This window comes from Triticum aestivum, chromosome 7B (genome assembly GCF_018294505.1).
Source record: "Triticum aestivum cultivar Chinese Spring chromosome 7B, IWGSC CS RefSeq v2.1, whole genome shotgun sequence".
NCBI lineage: Eukaryota > Viridiplantae > Streptophyta > Magnoliopsida > Poales > Poaceae > Triticum > Triticum aestivum.
The window spans coordinates 651,354,597-651,373,472 of NC_057813.1; the positions used below are offsets into that span (position 1 = coordinate 651,354,597).

Sequence of the window (18,876 nt, forward strand, 5' to 3'; positions counted from 1 at the left end):
TGTTGTCATTTGATAACGGGATCACATCATTAGAAGAATGATGTGATGGACAAGATGAAGGAAATATGCCCTAGAGGCAATAATAAAGTTATTATATATTTCCTTATAATCATGATAAATGTTTATTATTCATGCTAGAATTTTATTAACCGGAAACATAATACATGTGTGAATATAGACAAACAAAGTGTCACTAGTATGCCTCTACTTGACTAGCTCGTTAATCAAAGATGGTTATGTTTCCTGACCATGAACAATGAGTTGTTATTTGATTAACGAGGTCACATCATTAGTTGAATGATCTGATTGACATGACCCATTCCATTAGCTTAGCACCCGATCGTTTAGTATGTTGCTATTGCTTTCTTCATGACTTATACATGTTCCTATGACTATGAGATTATGCAACTCCCGTTTGCCGGAGGAACACTTTGGGTGCTACCAAACGTCACAACGTAACTGGGTGATTATAAAGGAGCATTACAGGTGTCTCCAAAGGTAGATGTTGGGTTGGTGTATTTCGAGATTAGGATTTGTCACTCCGATTGTCGGAGAGGTATCTCTGGGCCCTCTCGGTAATACACATCACATAAGCCTTGCAAGCATTACAACTAATATGTTAGTTGTGAGATGATGTATTACGAAACGAGTAAAGAGACTTGCCGGTAACGAGATTGAACTAGGTATTGGATACCGACGATCGAATCTCGGGCAAGTAACATACCGATGACAAAGGGAACAACATATGTTGTTATGCGGTCTGACCGATAAAGATCTTCGTAGAATATGTAGGAGCCAATATGGGCATCCAGGTCCCGCTATTGGTTATTGACCGGAGACGTGTCTCGGTCATGTCTACATTGTTCTCGAACCCGTAGGGTCCGCACGCTTAAGGTTTCGATGACAGTTATATTATGAGTTTATGAGTTTTGATGTACCGAAGGAGTTCGGAGTCCCGGATGAGATCGGGGACATGACGAGGAGTCTCGAAATGGTCGAGACGTAAAGATCGATATATTGGACGACTATATTCGGACTTCGGAAAGGTTCCGAGTGATTCGGGTATTTTTCGGAGTACCGGAGAATTACGGGAATTCGCTGGGAGAAGTATTGGGCCTTGATGGGCTTTAGTGGGAAGAGGAGAAAAGGCCTGCTGCGCCCCCCCTCCCCTCTAGTCCGAATTGGACTAGGGAAAAGGGGGCCGGCCACCTTTCCTACTCCTCCACTTCCTTCTCCCTTCCTCCCCTCTTGATGGACTCCTACTAGGACTTGGAGTCCTAGTAGGACTCCACATCCTGGCCGCACCAACCTTGGCCGGCCTCCTCCTCCTCCATCCTTTATATACTGAGGCAAGGGGCACCCCAAAAAAAAAGTTGATCCACGTGATCTATTCCTTAGCCGTGTGCGGTGCCCCCTGCCATCATATTCCTCGATAATACTGTAGCGGAGTTTAGACGAAGCCCTACTGCTGTAGTTCATCAAGATCGTCACCACCCCGTCATGCTGACAAAACTCTTCCCCGACACTTTGCTGGATCGGAGTCCGGGGATCGTCATCGAGCTGAACGTGTGCTCGAACTCGGAGGTGTCGTAGTTTTGGTGCTTGATCGGTTGGATCATGAAGACGTACGACTACTTCCTCTACGTCATGTCATCGCTTCCGCAGTCGGTCTGCGTTGGGTACGTAGACAACACTCTCCCCTCGTTGCTATGCATCACATGATCTTGCGTGTGCGTAGGAAATTTTTTGAAATTACTACGAAACCCAACAGTGGCATCCGAGCCTAGGTTATTTATGTTGATGTTATATGCACGAGTAGAACACAAGTGAGTTGTGGATGATACAAGTCATACTGCCTATCAGCATGTCATACTTTGGTTCGGCGGTATTGTTGGACGAGACGACCCGGACCAACCTTACGCGTACGCTTACGCGAGACCGGTTCCCTCGACGTGCTTTGCACAGAGATGGTTTGCGGGCGACTGTCTCTCCAACTTTAGTTGAACCAAGTATGGCTACGCCCGGTCCTTGCGAAGGTTAAAACGGAGTCTATTTGACAAACTATCGTTGTGGTTTTGATGCGTAGGTGAGATTGGTTCTTACTTAAGCCCGTAGCAGCCACGTAAAACTTGCAACAACAAAGTAGAGGACGTCTAGCTTGTTTTTGCAGGGCATGTTGTGATGTGATATGGTCAAGACATGATGCTGATTTTATTGTATGAGATGATCATGTTTTGTAACCGAGTTATCGGCAACTGGCAGGAGCCTTATGGTTGTCGTTTTATTGTATGCAATGCAATTGCGATGTAATGCTTTACTTTATCACTAAGCGGTAGCGATAGTCGTAGAAGCAGAGGCTTGGCGAGACGACAACGATGCTACGATGGAGATCAAGGTGTCACGCCGGTGACGATGGTGATCACGACGGTGCTTCGGAGATGGAGATCACAAGCACAAGATGATGATGGCCATATCATATCACTTATATTGATTACATGTGATGTTTATCCTTTTATGCATCTTATCTTGCTTTGATTGACGGTAGCATTATAAGATGATCTCTCACTAAATTATCAAGAAGTGTTCTCCCTGAGTATGCACCGTTGCGAAAGTTCTTCGTGCTGAGACACCACGTGATGATCGGGTGTGATAGGCTCTACATTCAAATACAACGGGTGCAAAACAGTTGCGCACGCGGAATACTCAGGTTATACTTGACGAGCCAAGCATATACAGATATGGCCTCGGAACACGGAGACCGAAAGGTCGAGCGTGAATCATATAGTAGATATGATCAACATAATGATGTTCACCGATGAAACTACTCCATCTCACGTGATGATCGGACATGGTTTAGTTAATTTGGATCACGTGATCACTTAGAGGATTAGAGGGATGTCTATCTAAGTGGGACTTCTTAAGTAATATGATTAATTGAACTTAAATTTATCATGAACTTAGTACCTGATAGTATCTTGCTTGTTTATGTTGATTGTAGATAGATGGCTCGTGTTGTTGTTCCGTTGAATTTTAATGCGTTCCTTGAGAAAGCAAAGTTGAAAGATGATGGTAGCAATTACACGGACTGGGTCCGTAACTTGAGGATTATCCTCATTGCTGCACAGAAGAATTACGTCCTGGAAGCACCGCTGGGTGCCAGGCCTGCTGCTGGAGCAACACCAGATGTTATGAACGTCTGGCAGAGCAAAGCTGATGACTACTCGATAGTTCAGTGTGCCATGCTTTACGTCTTAGAATCGGGACTTCAACGACGTTTTGAACGTCATGGAGCATATGAGATGTTCCAGGAGTTGAAGTTAATATTTCAAGCAAATGCCCGAATTGAGAGATATGAAGTCTCCAATAAGTTCTATAGCTGCAAGATGGAGGAGAACAGTTCTGTCAGTGAGCATATACTCAAAATGTCTGGGTATAATAATCACTTGATTCAATTGGGAGTTAATCTTCCAGATGATTGCGTCATTGACAGAATTCTCCAATCACTGCCACCAAGCTACAAGAGCTTCGTGATGAACTATAATATGCAAGGGATGAACAAGACTATTCCCGAGCTCTTCGTGATGCTGAAAGCTGCGGAGGTAGAAATCAAAAAGGAGCATCAAGTGTTGATGGTTAACAAAACCATTAGTTTCAAGAAAAAGGGCAAAGGGAAGAAGAAGGGGAACTTCAAGAAGAACGGCAAACAAGTGGCAACTCAAGAGAAGAAACCCAAGTCTGGACCTAAGCCTGAAACTGAGTGCTTCTACTGTAAGCAGACTGGTCACTGGAAGCGGAACTACCCAAAGTATTTGGCGGATAAGAAGGATGGCAAGGTGAACAAAGGTATATGTGATATACATGTTATTGATGTGTACCTTACTAATGGTCGCAGTAGCACCTGGGTATTTGATACTGGTTCTGTTGCTAATATTTGCAACTCGAAACAGGGGCTACGGATTAAGCGAAGATTGGCTAAGGACGAGGTGACGATGCGCGTGGGAAACGGTTCCAAAGTTGATGTGATCGCGGTCGGCACGCTACCTCTACATCTACCTTCGGGATTAATATTAGACCTAAATAATTGTTATTTGGTGCCAGCGTTAAGCATGAACATTATATCTGGATCTTGTTTGATGCGAGACGGTTATTCATTTAAATCAGAGAATAATGGTTGTTCTATTTATATGAGTAATATCTATTATGGTCATGCACCCTTGAAGAGTGGTCTATTCTTATTGAATCTCGATAGTAGTAATACACATATTCATAATGTTGAAGCCAAAAGATGCAGAGTTGATAATGAAAGTGCAACTTATTTGTGGCACTGTCGTTTAGGTCATATCGGTATAAAGCGCATGAAGAAACTCCATACTGATGGACTTTTGGAACCACTTGATTATGAATCACTTGGTACTTGCGAACTGTGCCTCATGGGCAAGATGACTAAAACACCGTTCTCCGGTACTATGGAGAGAGCAACAGATTTGTTGGAAATCATACATACCGATGTATGTGGTCCGATGAATATTGAGGCTCGTGGCGGATATCGTTATTTTCTCACCTTCACAGATGATTTAAGCAGATATGGGTATTTCTACTTAATGAAACATAAATCTGAAACATTTGAAAAGTTCAAAGAATTTCAGAGTGAAGTTGAAAATCATCGTAACAAGAAAATAAAGTTTCTACGATCTGATCGTGGAGGAGAATATTTGAGTTACGAGTTTGGTGTAGATTTGAAAAACTGTGGAATAGTTTCGCAACTCACGCCACCCGGAACACCACAGTGTAATGGTGTGTCCGAACATCGTAATCGTACTTTACTAGATATGGTGCGATCTATGATGTCTCTTACTGATTTACCGCTATCATTTTGGGGTTATGCTTTAGAGACGGCCGTATTCACGTTAAATAGGGCACCATCAAAATCCATTGAGACGACGCCATATGAACTATGGTTTGGCAAGAAACCAAAGTTGTTGTTTCTGAAAGTTTGGGGCTACGATGCTTATGTGAAAAAACTTCAACCTGATAAGCTCGAACCCAAATCGGAGAAATGTGTCTTCATAGGATATCCAAAGGAAACTATTGGATACACCTTCTATCACAGATCTGAAGGCAAGACTTTTGTTGCTAAATTCGGAAACTTTCTTGAGAAGGAGTTTCTCTCGAAAGAAGTGAGTGGGAGGAAAGTAGAACTTGACGAGGTAATTGTACCTACTCCCTTATTGGAAAGTAGTACATCACAGAAAATTGTTTCTGCGACACCTACACCAATGAGTGAGGAAGTTAATGATAATGATCATGAAACTTCAGAACAAGATACTACTGAACCTCGTAGATCAACCAGAGTAAGATCCGCACCAGAGTGGTACGGTAATCCAGTTCTGGAAGTCATGCTACTAGATCATGATGAACCTACGAACTATGAAGAAGCGATGATGAGCCCAGATTCTGCAAAGTGGCTTGAAGCCATGAAATCTGAGATGGGATCCATGTATGAGAATAAAGTATGGACTTTGGTTGACTTGCCCGATGATCGGCAAGCAATTGAGAATAAATGGATCTTCAAGAAGAAGACTGACGCTGATAGTAGTGTTACTATCTACAAAGCTAGAATTGTCGCAAAAGGTTTTCGACAAGTTCAAGGTGTTGACTACGATGAGAGTTTCACACTCGTATCTATGCTTGAGTCTGTCCGAATCATGTTAGTCATTACGGCATTTTATGAAATCTGGCAAATGGATAAACAAAACTGCATTCCTTAATGGATTTATTAAAGAAGAGTTGTATATGATGCAACCAGAAGGTTTTGTCAACCCGAAAGGTGCTAACAAAATGTGCAAACTCCAGCGATCCATCTGTGGACTGGTGCAAGCATCTCAGAGTTGGAATATACACTTTGATGAGTTGATCAAAGCATATAGTTTTATACAGACTTGCGGTGAAGCCTGTATTTACGAGAAAGTGAGTGGGAGCACTACAGCATTTCTGATAAGTATATGTGAATGACATATTGTTGATCGGAAATAATGTAGAATTATTCTGTAAAGCATAAAGGAGTGTTTGAAAGGAGTTTTTCAAAGAAAGGCTTCAGTGAAGCTGCTTACATATTGAGCTTCAAGATCTATAGAGATAGATCAAGACGCTTGATAAGTTTTTTTTTCAATGAGTACATACCTTGACAAGTTTTTGAAGTAGTTCAAAATGGAGCAGTCAAAGAAAGAGTTCTTGCCTGTATTACAAGGTGTGAAGTTGAGTAAGACTCAAATCCCGACCATGGCAGAAGATAGAAAGAGAATGAAAGTCATTCCCTATGCCTTGGCCATAGGTTCTATAAAGTATGTCATGCTGTGTACCAGATCTATTGTACACCCTGCACTGATTTGGCAAGGGAGTACAATAGTGATCTAGGAGTAGATCACTGGACAGCGGTCAGAATTATCCTTAGTGAAATAAGGATATGTTTCTCGATTATGGACGTGACAAAAGGTTCGTCGTAAAAGGATTACGTCGATGCAAGTTTTTGACACTAATCCAGATGATTCTAAGTCTCAATCTGGATACATATTGAAAGTGGGAGCAATTAGCTAGAGTAGCTCCGTGCAGAGCATTGTAGACATAGAATTTTGCAAAAAAAATACGGATCTGAATTTGGCAGGCCCGTTGACTAAATTTTTCTCACAAGCAAAACATGATCACTCTTTGGGTGTTAATCACATAGCGATGTGAACTAGATTACTGAATCTAGTAAACCCTTTGGGTGTTGGTCACAAGATGATGTGAACTATCGATGTTAATCACATGGTGATGTGATCTAGATTATTGACTCTAGTGCAAGTGGGAGACTGAAGGAAATATGCCCTAGAGGCAATAATAAAGTTATTATATATTTCCTTATAATCATGATAAATGTTTATTATTCATGCTAGAATTGTATTAACCGGAAACATAATACATGTGTGAATACATAGACAAACAAAGTGTCACTAGTATGCCTCTACTTGACTAGCTCGTTAATCAAAGATGGTTATGTTTTCTGACCATGAACAATGAGTTGTTATTTGATTAACGAGGTCACATCATTAGTTGAATGATCTGATTGACATGACTCATTCCATTAGCTTAGCACCCGATCGTTTAGTATGTTGCTATTGCTTTCTTCATGACTTATACATGTTCCTATGACTATGAGATTATGCAACTCCCGTTTGCCGGAGGAACACTTTGGGTGCTACCAAACGTCACAACGTAACTGGGTGATTATAAAGGAGCATTACAGGTGTCTCCAAAGGTAGATGTTGGGTTGGCGTATTTCGAGATTAGGATTTGTCACTCCGATTGTCGGAGAGGTATCTCTGGGCCCTCTCGGTAATACACATCACATAAGCCTTGCAAGCATTACAACTAATATGTTAGTTGTGAGATGATGTATTACGGAACGAGTAAAGAGACTTGCCGGTAACGAGATTGAACTAGGTATTGGATACCGACGATCGAATCTCGGGCAAGTAACATACCGATGACAAAGGGAACAACGTATGTTGTTATGCGGTCTGACCGATAAAGATCTTCGTAGAATATGTAGGAGCCAATATGGGCATCCAGGTCCCGCTATTGGTTATTGACCGGAGACGTGTCTCGGTCATGACTACATTGTTCTCGAACCCGTAGGGTCCGCACGCTTAAGGTTTCGATGACAGTTATATTATGAGTTTATGAGTTTTGATGTACCGAAGGAGTTCGGAGTCCCGGATGAGATCGGGGACATGACGAGGAGTCTCGAAATGGTCGAGACGTAAAGATCGATATATTGGACGACTATATTCGGACTTCGGAAAGGTTCCGAGTGATTCGGATATTTTTCGGAGTACCGGAGAATTACGGGAATTCGCTGGGAGAAGTATTGGGCCTTGATGGGCTTTAGTGGGAAGAGGAGAAAAGGCCTGTTGCGCCCCCCCTCCCCTCTAGTCCGAATTGGACTAGGGAAAAGGGGGCCAGCCACCTTTCCTACTCCTCCACTTCCTTCTCCCTTCCTCCCCTCTTGATGGACTCCTACTAGGACTTGGAGTCCTAGTAGGACTCCACATCCTGGCCGCACCAACCTTGGCCGGCCTCCTCCTCCTCCATCCTTTATATACTGAGGCAAGGGGCACCCCCAAAAAAAAAGTTGATCCACGTGATCTATTCCTTAGCCGTGTGCGGTGCCCCCTGCCACCATATTCCTCGATAATACTATAGCGGAGTTTAGACGAAGCCCTGCTGCTGTAGTTCATCAAGATCGTCACCATGCCGTCGTGCTGACAAAACTCTTCCCCGACACTTTGTTGGATCGGAGTCTGGGGATTGTCATCGAGCTGAACGTGTGCTCGAACTCGGAGGTGCCGTAGTTTCGGTGCTTGATCGGTTGGATCGTGAAGACGTACGACTACTTCCTCTACGTCGTGTCATCGCTTCCGCAGTCGGTCTGCGTTGGGTACGTAGACAACACTCTCCCCTCGTTGCTATGCATCACATGATCTTGCGTGTGCGTAGGAATTTTTTTGAAATTACTACGAAACCCAACACAAGACCCATCTGTTAGCTTAGTATAATGATCGTTCAGTTTATTGCTATTGCTTTCTTCATGTCAAATACATATTCCTCTGACTATGAGATTATGCAACTCCTGGATACCAGAGGAATGCCTTGTGTGCTATCAAACGTCACAACGTATCTGGGAGATCATAAAGATGCTCTACAGGTATCTCCGAAGGTGTTTGTTGGGTTGGCATAGATCGAGATTAGAATTTATCACTCCGAGTATCGGAGAGGTATCTCCGTGCCCTCTTGGTAATACACATCATAAACTTGCAAGCCAATGACTAAGGAGTTAGTCATGAGGTGATGTATTACGGAACGAGTAAAGAGACTTACCGGTAACGATATTGAACTAGGTATGAAGATACCGACGATCGAATCTCGGGCAAGTAACATAGTGATAGACAAACGGAATTACATATGTTGTCATAATGGTTCGACCGATAAAGATCTTCATAGAATATGTTGGAGCCAATATGGGCATCAGGTTCCGCTGTTGGTTATTGGCCGGAGAGGTGTCTCGGTCATGTCTACATAGTTCTCGAACCCGTAGGGTCCGCATGCTTAACGTTCGATGTCGATTTGGTAATATATGAGTTATGTATTTTGGTGACCGAATGTTGTTCGAAGCCCCGGATGAGATCACGGACATGACGAGGAGCTCCATAATGGTCCAGAGGTAAAGATTGATATATAGGACGATGCTATTTGGTCTCCGAAATGGTTTCAAAATGCACCGGAAAGTTATCGAAATACCGGAAGGGGATCCGGAGGCACCGGGAGAGTATTAGGCCTTATTGGGCCATGTAGAGGGAACACACCAGCCGACATGGGCTAGTGCGCCCCCCTAAGGCAGCCACGCCCAATTAGATGGAAGGGGGAGGCGCCACCTCCTCCTACCATATCTCCAAAAGGGAGAAAGGAAAGAGAAGGGCGCCTCCCCCCTTTCCTTCTCCCTTGTGCATTATATGGAAGGGGGGGGGGCACCACTGGGAAAACCCTAGGGTGGTCGCCGGACCTATTGAGGCGCCCTAGGGCTGCCTACCCCCTCCCACACCTATATATATGTGGGGAGGGGTGCCACACAAGAGATAGCTTATTCCACGTCGTGTGTCGGCACCCCTCCGCCTCTAGTTTACTCCTCTGCTCTAGATCGTCGCGGTGCTTAGGCGAAGCCCTGCAGGATTGCTTCACCACCACCGTCACCATGCCGTTGTGCTGATGGAACTCATCACCACCTCGCTACGCTTGCTGGATCAAGACGGCGAGGACGGCACCGAGCTAAACGTGTGCAGAACACTGAGGTGTCGTGCGTTCGGTACTTGATCGGGCGGATCGTGAAGGTGTACGACTACATCACCCGCGTTGAATAAACGCTTCCGCTTACAGTATATGAGGGTACGTAGACACACTCCCTCCCTCTCATTGCTATGCATCTTCATGGATAGATCTTGCGTGTGCGTAGAATTTTTTTGTTTTTCATGCAACATTTCCCAACACGTCATGCCGGGGATCACCGAACAGGAGTTTGGGTGGCGGAGTGGCTAGGGTTTGATCCGGAGAACAAATAAGGACGAATATATGTGGGCTCGGGTGGACCAGTAAGGGCCGGGTCCGACATGGCGGACGTGGCCATGCCTCCTCATATTTGTTCTGGATGAAGGGTGTCGGTCAACCCAGACGTTTGAGACCAGTTTAAGGCGTCCGTCTAGATCGAATTTTTTTTATCGGTCAACGACCGGGCCGTCCGCCTGGCGTACGAGGGATATGAGGCGCACGGTTGTAGTTACTCTAGCATCGAAGCAGCGGACACGCACACTGCACACACTGATTTGCTTTGGATGGGGCAAGGTCGGCGGGGGCTGGTGAGGCAGGGCGCATGGAGCCCAAAATGCATCCGATAGACTGAAGGGGTGTTTGGTTTCAGGGACTTTTTTGTGTTGGGACTAAAAAAAGTCCCTAGCAAACCAAACAGGGGGGACTTTTTTAAGACTTTTTGCTAAAAGTCGTTAGAAGCACCTTCTTAAAAGTTTTTTTAAAAAAATCCTAGGGACTAGAAAAAGTCTTGGGACTGAACCAAACACCACCTGAGACCTGCGCCAAACGGATCCGATTCCTGGAATCCTGGGGTGGAATTGTCCGCACGCGAGTTGGCATATTCGCAGGGCCGCGCGCGCCTCCTCCGAGACTCTGGGGCCAGCTTTGCTTCCCGGCGGACGCACCCAACGAACGGCCACTCCATCTGCCCGGAAGGAACCCGACAAACCGTAGATACGCGCACGCCACAGTTCATCAGCACCAATCGGTCGTTTCACGTTGCCAACATTTTTGAAAGAAGAAACGAAGGAAGCACCAGCCCATTTTGCTGCTCTTCTCCGATGCTACACTTGGTTATTCCAGCCATTTTTCTATGTTATATTGGGCAAAATCAGTCATAAGAACTTGATGTGCCACGCATTGGTCCAGTCACTGGTCCTGTCTCTGTGTGCTCTTCAATGGATGGTTTTTGGTCATTGTCTCCGAGTAAACAAGCTGATTTAGTTAATTGATTGGATACGCATCAAATCAAAGAAACTAATACAAAATCGAATCTCGTTTAAAACAAACAAACATGAATAATAGGACCCATGATGATAATAAAACTAAAAGGACGGAATTCTCCCTGCAAAAAGACTGTTTTTTATTTGCCTCTATTTTCTTTAAGAATTGCCCAGACAGCCTTTTTGCCCCCATCCGCCCTCAAAGCCTAAAAAAGCCCGAGCGAGCAATTTATTCATATAGTTGTCGCTAGGTGGTCTACGGATCTGGATGTGATTTCTATTATTTCTGGTATTCGTTGTACTGTCATGATTGAAGATGAATAGATCGGAAATTTTCTCGCAAAAAAAGTGCAATAATAGATTTTAATGCATCAATTATGTTTTTCGAGAAATCTCGCCCTCTTTATTGATTCGAAACAATGTCCATAGGTAGTACAAGGTTTGGGTCATGGGAGTTATAGCTAAATTACAAGCAAACTTGACGAGATTATGTGCTTCAAAACTAGTGTTCCTACGTTTGAAAACTAAATTACAAGTATGAAAACTATTCTTCCACAACATCATTTCATGGCTTTGGTAAGCTTGGTCCGACCCAGTCTATGCTCCGCTCTACTTGCAATGCAGGTTGTACAAATTGCTGCTTGGTTCCCCTGCTACCGTAGAAGAAAGACCACGGGCATAAAAAGAGTAGAACTAATGATCAATTAGCTAAAGGACCTAGCACTGCGACCGCTCTTAGGAAAGACGGAAGTATCATTCGTCGAGACGAGAGCCAGTGATCAGTTTGAGCAAAACACCACAACGTCAAAGGGATAGAACAATGGTACTCTTTATATTGTCGATATGCATCATCAAGACATCGCTGCCAACGACACATAGAAAGAACATAAGCCACACTCCTAAAACGCTTATCCTTGGTTTCCTCCAATCTTTGGTGCCAAACCATTCGCCAAAGGTGAGGAAAACCGGTGTCACCGGCGTCATCAGCTCCTTCCCATCCTCTCCCGGTTGCTTCGTGACTCGCTTCCTTTTTACATTTTAGAACTTGAGCTAATGCTAGCTTGTGGGTCCAATTCTTCCGCAATGCACAAGTGCACTGTTTTATTCACGATGAACACTAAGATTCTTGAAGATGATGAGAACAAACCATCGATCGACAGTTAGGGAGTGAGGGGGGAGGGGGGGGGGGAGTTGTTATGTTGATCAGGTCAAATGGCACCTCAAAATGACTCCAAATATAGATACCGATTCGAGTACTCGCGCATAAAAAACTTCAAACCAAACAAATTTTCTGTGGAATTTATATCAGGTCCTCTTTTTTTCAAGGAATTTCCAAAAGATAGGTGACACTTTGAATGTTTGATTTTGTCATAGTTTGCATTGGAAGGCGGCGAAGTGGGCGAGAGGCAGAAGCAGAGGAGAGGAGGATCCTCGGGACAAAAAAAGCAAAGAGAGAGAAGCAGAGGAGGCCCCTCGAGAAAAGGACTCGAATAATAAAAACTCATAAACAACTCCGCCCTCGGGACCGAGACCGAGACGCGAAGAAGAGGGAGATCGCTCGCTGCACAACGCCCGCCCGCCCGCCCACGCCGCCGTCCCCTCCCCCTCTCCCTCTCCGCCGCCGTCCCCTCCCCCTCTCCCTCTCCGCCTCCCTCCGTCCAACCGCAGCCCGCTCCCCCGGCCGGCGCCGGCGGCACCTCATGGCGTCGCTCTCCCTCTCCCTCCGCGCCAACGCCTCCGCCTCCCCGGCCGCCGCCGGATCCCGCGCCGCCGCCTCAATCAAGGTCTCGTTCACGCCCCCCATCCCGGATCTCCCAGCTCCCCCTGTTTGACGGAACCCATGTCGAACTCCGAAGTACTTACAGCCGGACTGTTGCTTTCGCGGCGAAAGTTGGCTGCCTGCATTTTTTTTCCTGTTGCGCCAACTTGTTTTCCTGTTGATATCCGATGAATGGAACCTGTCGTTCTTTAACCGCTTGATTGACAGTCGTATGCCGCCCATTCTAACAGCCCCCGATCCTGAATGTGTTCATGTTATCCTGAATCAAGGCCTAGATTGGTTCGTGTTGATTTAGCCAGAAATTAGCAGTTTTTTTTGGGGGGTTCAAACAGAGAGCCTGGTTTTCCTGAATGTATTCATGATGCCCTGAACCAGGTCTAGATTGGTTCGTGTTGATTTAGCCATTTTTTGGCTCACTCTTGCAACTAAAACTCGTGCACCGTAAATGTCCCACCTGTTGATCTATTCTCCGATATATGGCGCAGGCGTCGTGCGTGAGGAGCAAGGTTACCTTCAGCTTACCATCCATCAGAGCTACCTCCTCGCCGTGAGTTGTCTTCTTGTTGCCTTCTTTCATTCAGCTTGTTCAAATAGCCGTCAGCCTGCATTTTTTCGGATAGAAAAAAGAGTACGACTGAGATCACAATCTTTGGAGGATCTTGCAAATTTCCTGACATCGATCCCTCGTGTTCTCAGCTTGTTTTGTGATTTGACCGCACTAAGCACTCACAGTTGATGGTCATGGTTATTGCATATTATCTGCAAGACAACGTAACACTGTGCCTTCTTTTCTTCTGCATATTACCTGTAACACTGTGCCTTTTTCTTCAACTGCAGTGCTAGAAGCATTGAGCCCGTAAGAGCCACGGCCACACAGGCGCCCCCTGCCACCCCTCGTAAGTTCTTCAATGCACGAAACATCTCTACTCTGTAGAGATCGGTGCAGCCTGCAGTTGTGTCTGACACAGTTTTACCTTTTCACTTTCCGTAGAAACTTCTAGTGGGGAGAAAACAAAGGTCGGCATCAATGGTGAGTTCCTTGTTAGATAGAAAAAGAAATGGCATTACCAGACTATTCTAATTTAGTCAAGACACATTAAGATGTTTGTCAGGTGCATTTGGATAGTTGGGCTATACTTTGTAATCTTCGTTCAGTTTTTTTTCTTGTTGTAGGTGATCTTTAAAGTACAATGGTACACTTATGTTTTTGTTGCAGGTTTTGGGCGGATTGGGAGGTTAGTTCTGAGAATTGCAATCGATAGAGATGATATTGAAGTTGTGGCCGTCAATGATCCGTTTATCGATGCTAAATACATGGTAAGAAATCAGCACAAAATTATTCATTTTTAGGCTGCAGAACATCTGCTGGAATGCTTTGAAATGCCCGATACCGGCAGTGTGCTACTTGTGTTAGATAATGAGTGACCGGACTATTGTTTTTGATTTACAGTTGTTTGATTCTTCATGAAACAATATGCATATCGAACATGAGGAAGTAATGATCCGTTTTCAGATTTTCCATATGATTTTTAGTGAGCTGTTAGATGAGAACCTGCTGATCTTCAATGTACTTCTGAATAACTATTCACAATTCACCACCATATGTTTTCTCTAGAGATATTTCTTGAAACAGGACGAACCGACACACCCAACTAGTTTGCTTATGTGTACGGAAACTTGGACTGCACAAGCCATGGTGTGAGCTATATTATATGTTGGATGTATCTTGCCTAAATAGGAGCTCAGCTTGTGTCATTCATGCTCGTATAATCTGTTAGGTGCAGTCCTCAGTTAGAAAACTGTCATGTTTACTGTTCTTGTTGTACCTTTGTTATTTTCTTTCATTCAGTAGATTTATCTCAAGCTGTATCAGGTGCATCATATTTCATCTGAAGATCCCGTTTGATTCATTCACTATATTCATCCTTTTCTAGGCCTACATGTTTAAGTATGATTCCACACACGGTCCATTCAAAGGAACCATAACAGTTCTGGATGAGTCAACCTTGGAGATTAATGGGAAGAAAGTCTCAGTTACAAGCAAAAGGTAACAATAGGATTATAGGAATGCTCCAGGTTTAGCTGAATATATAATTATGTTTTCTAGTAAGTATTGCTCTCTATATGAATGATTCCTCAATGATTCATTTTGTCCTTACAGTTTCACTAGCGAGTCAGGACAAAGATCTTCTTTAGTTACTTACCTGTAATTTTATCTTAGGTGGTGTCACATATCTCTTTTCTTATCAACCCCAACGCTGACAAGTGTCAGATTCAGATATCAAGTGTTCTTTTCACTGTGAATACATGGACACTCTCAGTATACTTTTCATGTATCATCAGACCTTTATGAATTGGAAATAAGGAGCGTTGCTTGGCACCTATTATGGAAGTGGCTGAGTGCTCATCTGCAGTTTGGTAGTATTGCATACATGCATGTACATATAATAATCATTGAAAAATTAAAAGGCAATATATTATTTGATTAATGCTCACTTGGGTAAAATTATGGCATACATGTAGTTCCTAGAAATTTGCAAGCGATTTTCATCAACTCGTTGCTTGTGGTATTTTTATCTTGTGGCAATGTTGCTTGTCCCGTCTCCCCTAACGCATTGTTGGTTTGCTAACTTTGTTTTATGTGCTTTCACTTTTAATTTCAGGGACCCCTCAGATATCCCTTGGGGTAACTTTGGAGCTGAATATGTTGTTGAATCATCTGGTGTTTTTACAACAGTTGAGAAAGCTTCAGCACATTTGAAGGTCACCTTCTCATTTTTTGGACTATATATGTAATATCCTGGAAAATTTCCATTTACATACAACAAAAATGTTGAGATTCCATTGTGTCACTTAAACAGGGGGGTGCGAAGAAAGTGGTGATATCGGCTCCGTCAGCGGATGCTCCCATGTTTGTGGTTGGAGTAAATGAGAAGAATTACAACCCTAGCATGGATGTTGTCTCTAATGCTAGTTGTACCACCAACTGTCTTGCTCCTGTTGCCAAGGTATACACTTTATCACTTCATATTATATATGTAATACCGTCTTATTTCTTGCAAAATAGTGCCACCAGCTGCCTTCTTGATGATTCTTATGTTTATTGTTTGCAGGTTGTCCATGAGGAGTTTGGCATTCTTGAAGGCCTAATGACAACTGTCCATGCCACAACAGGTTTTCTTTCTCCCTGTTAATACTTGGTCATGGGCTGAGAGGTTCACCAATGCTCACATACCAAGTTGTAATTTGTCTGTAACGTAATAATTTTATTTGATGTGTCCAGCCACTCAAAAGACTGTTGATGGTCCTTCGATGAAGGACTGGAGGGGAGGACGTGGTGCTGGTCAAAACATCATCCCTAGCTCTACGGGTGCAGCAAAGGTTTATAATTTGCTCAATGAGAAAGAGCAAAATGTTTTGTTTTTGCAGGTTTCTAATGTTGAACTTCTTGCTTTGATACCAGGCTGTTGGAAAGGTCCTTCCAGCTTTAAATGGAAAGCTCACTGGCATGGCCTTCCGGGTTCCTACACCTAACGTGTCCGTTGTTGATCTGACCTGCCGACTTGAGAAAAGCGCTTCCTATGAAGATGTGAAAGCAGCTATCAAGTATGTACACCAATCTAACAGTTGTTCTCGCAATTTGTTAGCTCCTGATTGCTGGTTGCACCCCCTTTTCCATCAGTGCCTTGCTCTGTTCTTTCTGACCAAGTCAACTTCTCGTTAACTTTATTATTCCAAGTTCTCCTTATTGGTATAGTATGCGATCTTTTCTGAAGAAACTAGTATGCGATCTTTTGGCTGTAACTGTTTATAGGATTACTTCTATAGCCTGTTACTCTATAACCAAAAGTTCGAAGATTTAATCAATGTGATCAGAGAAGAAATTGCATAGGGTAGACAACTAGCTTTAGAGTACAATAGAGTTATCATGATGTTGAAGGTCAATAGTGAAATAGCACTAAAGAAGAGATATGAAAGGGTGTGTGCTGCCCTGGTACCAACCAAATTCATGTACATACTATCTGTGCCCTTTGATAATGCAATGGAGCAGTAGGTCTCAAAGCTTACAAAAACAAAGAAACATGGCAAGTTTTCCTAAATAAATGAGTATAAATTTGCCACAGCTGTTTCTTAAACTTTGTATTCGCATTATCCTGTGAAAAATTCTCAGTCCAACAATATGCTTACCCAACTCTGAAAAGAAAATCTTAACCATTTTTCCAGGGAAGCATCAGAAGGTTCACTTAAAGGTATTCTAGGCTACACAGATGAGGATGTTGTTTCAAACGATTTCGTTGGTGACACAAGGTAAGTATTTGTATCTGTTCCCATGACATTGTAACGAGCTGCTGGGAATTGGGAGTAGCTAAATCTCTCTATACCGCAGGTCGAGCATATTTGATGCCAATGCTGGTATGGGTCTAAGTTCATCTTTCATGAAGCTCGTCTCCTGGTACGACAACGAGTGGGGCTACAGGTAAATGTCCACTTAACCAGTTCAAGATTTTAATTTATTGTGCATCTACAGTGTACCTGAATATGCTGTTGTGTTTTCTTGATCCAGCAACCGTGTCCTGGATCTGATCGGGCACATGGCTCTTGTCAACGCCTAACGATGACGCCACGATACGATTTAGCACAGAAAAGGTCTCCTCGCGTAGTGTAGGAAGTGAAGGCTGCAATTTTGATGGCCATTTTCGAATCCTGGAATAATAATAATTCTGTATGATGAAAACAATCAAATCAATCGGCGTCGACTTGAAGCTGCAGAACGATCATGCTGGTATGTAAAACCCCACAATTGAACTGTTGTGGGTGGACAATAAACCCAATCCCCGACTCGTCGAGTCATAGTGCTGTTACTTTGGCCCTGTGGTGGCATCCGTGTTTTGTTTCCACCTTCAGGGAGGATAGGAAAATATGATGACGATGACTCTTTTGTTTGCAGTCTAAAGTTTTGCAATGCCATGTTGCTTGTTGCGCTTCGACACGCAGTTGAGAGGACCCTGGATCGATATCTCGGGAAAGATATCCGAATTTCCAATCCTGATGATATGATAGAAATTCAGGAAAGGTGTTCTGGATTTCAGATCCCGATGGTAGGAATTCGGATGCCGATTGGGCGACTCCGGTGACCGGCAGTGTCGCCGTCCTCATCACATCCCTTTCCTGCCTTGCCGTCAAGTGGGTTCTCCGGTGGAGGGGCATCACGTACGGCGGCCACCAAGATAACCCTGCGAATCACATCCGAACTCTCCTGCTTTACCGTGCCATCTGTTCTGACCGTGACTTCACTGCCTGTCCTGTTCCTATCTCCACGGCTAGTTGCTCAACGTCGCATTCCCCGTGCACTCACACAATGGATGCATGGCTAAGAAAGAACTAAAGTTAGTTCTTTTTTTTTTTCTGAAGAAGTCCTCTAATCTATTAACAATGTGCAACAGCAACGCAAAGATTTTGATATGTAACAAAAATTTCAACAAAAATTTCAACTAGGTCCATGAATCACCTATCGCAAGCCGAAGGTACGCCATCGTCATCGTCCCTCCCTCGTCGGAGCCAAAAGAAACTTTGTTGTAGACAGGTGAGAAAATGTGATGCTAAAGCTCCATAGCACCGGCACACCAGAATAGCAACCACCGTCGACGATGAGAAGTGTAAATTGAAAGGGTCATACCTGCAAATACACGAGCGAAAAACAAGGGGTCGGTCGGATCCATATGGATTTGTCGGAGACGAACGCGGATGGATCTAAGCAGATCCACAGATACCAATGCCGACGGATCTTAGAAGATCCATCGAAGGCTCATCTGCACACGCCCTTGCCCGAAGCAGGGATAGACAAGGAGGACATTATTGCAACCCTCTAACGTTGCGGCCGCCTCGCCAGCCCGTCCAAACCACTAAAACTACATAAGGAACTATAGGATTCCTCCCAACCAGCGGGGACTAGCACCTCCAAGTCACGTATGGCCA

The 18,876-nt window shown here is 44.0% G+C and overlaps 1 protein-coding gene across 1 annotated transcript; it reads left to right on the forward strand.

The window, feature by feature from the left end:
• Positions 1-12,718: 12,718 nt before the first annotated feature.
• LOC123157430 (glyceraldehyde-3-phosphate dehydrogenase GAPCP2, chloroplastic) lies at positions 12,719-17,847 on the forward strand. Its single transcript, XM_044575712.1, has 14 exons — positions 12,719-12,904; positions 13,386-13,447; positions 13,738-13,796; positions 13,892-13,930; positions 14,117-14,217; positions 14,835-14,947; positions 15,564-15,663; positions 15,762-15,908; positions 16,014-16,074; positions 16,184-16,281; positions 16,364-16,506; positions 17,125-17,208; positions 17,288-17,377; positions 17,465-17,847. Exons 1-14 carry the CDS (start codon positions 12,821-12,823, stop codon positions 17,511-17,513), a joined length of 1,230 nt encoding a protein of 409 aa, XP_044431647.1. The 5' UTR covers positions 12,719-12,820; the 3' UTR covers positions 17,514-17,847.
• Positions 17,848-18,876: the final 1,029 nt, after the last annotated feature.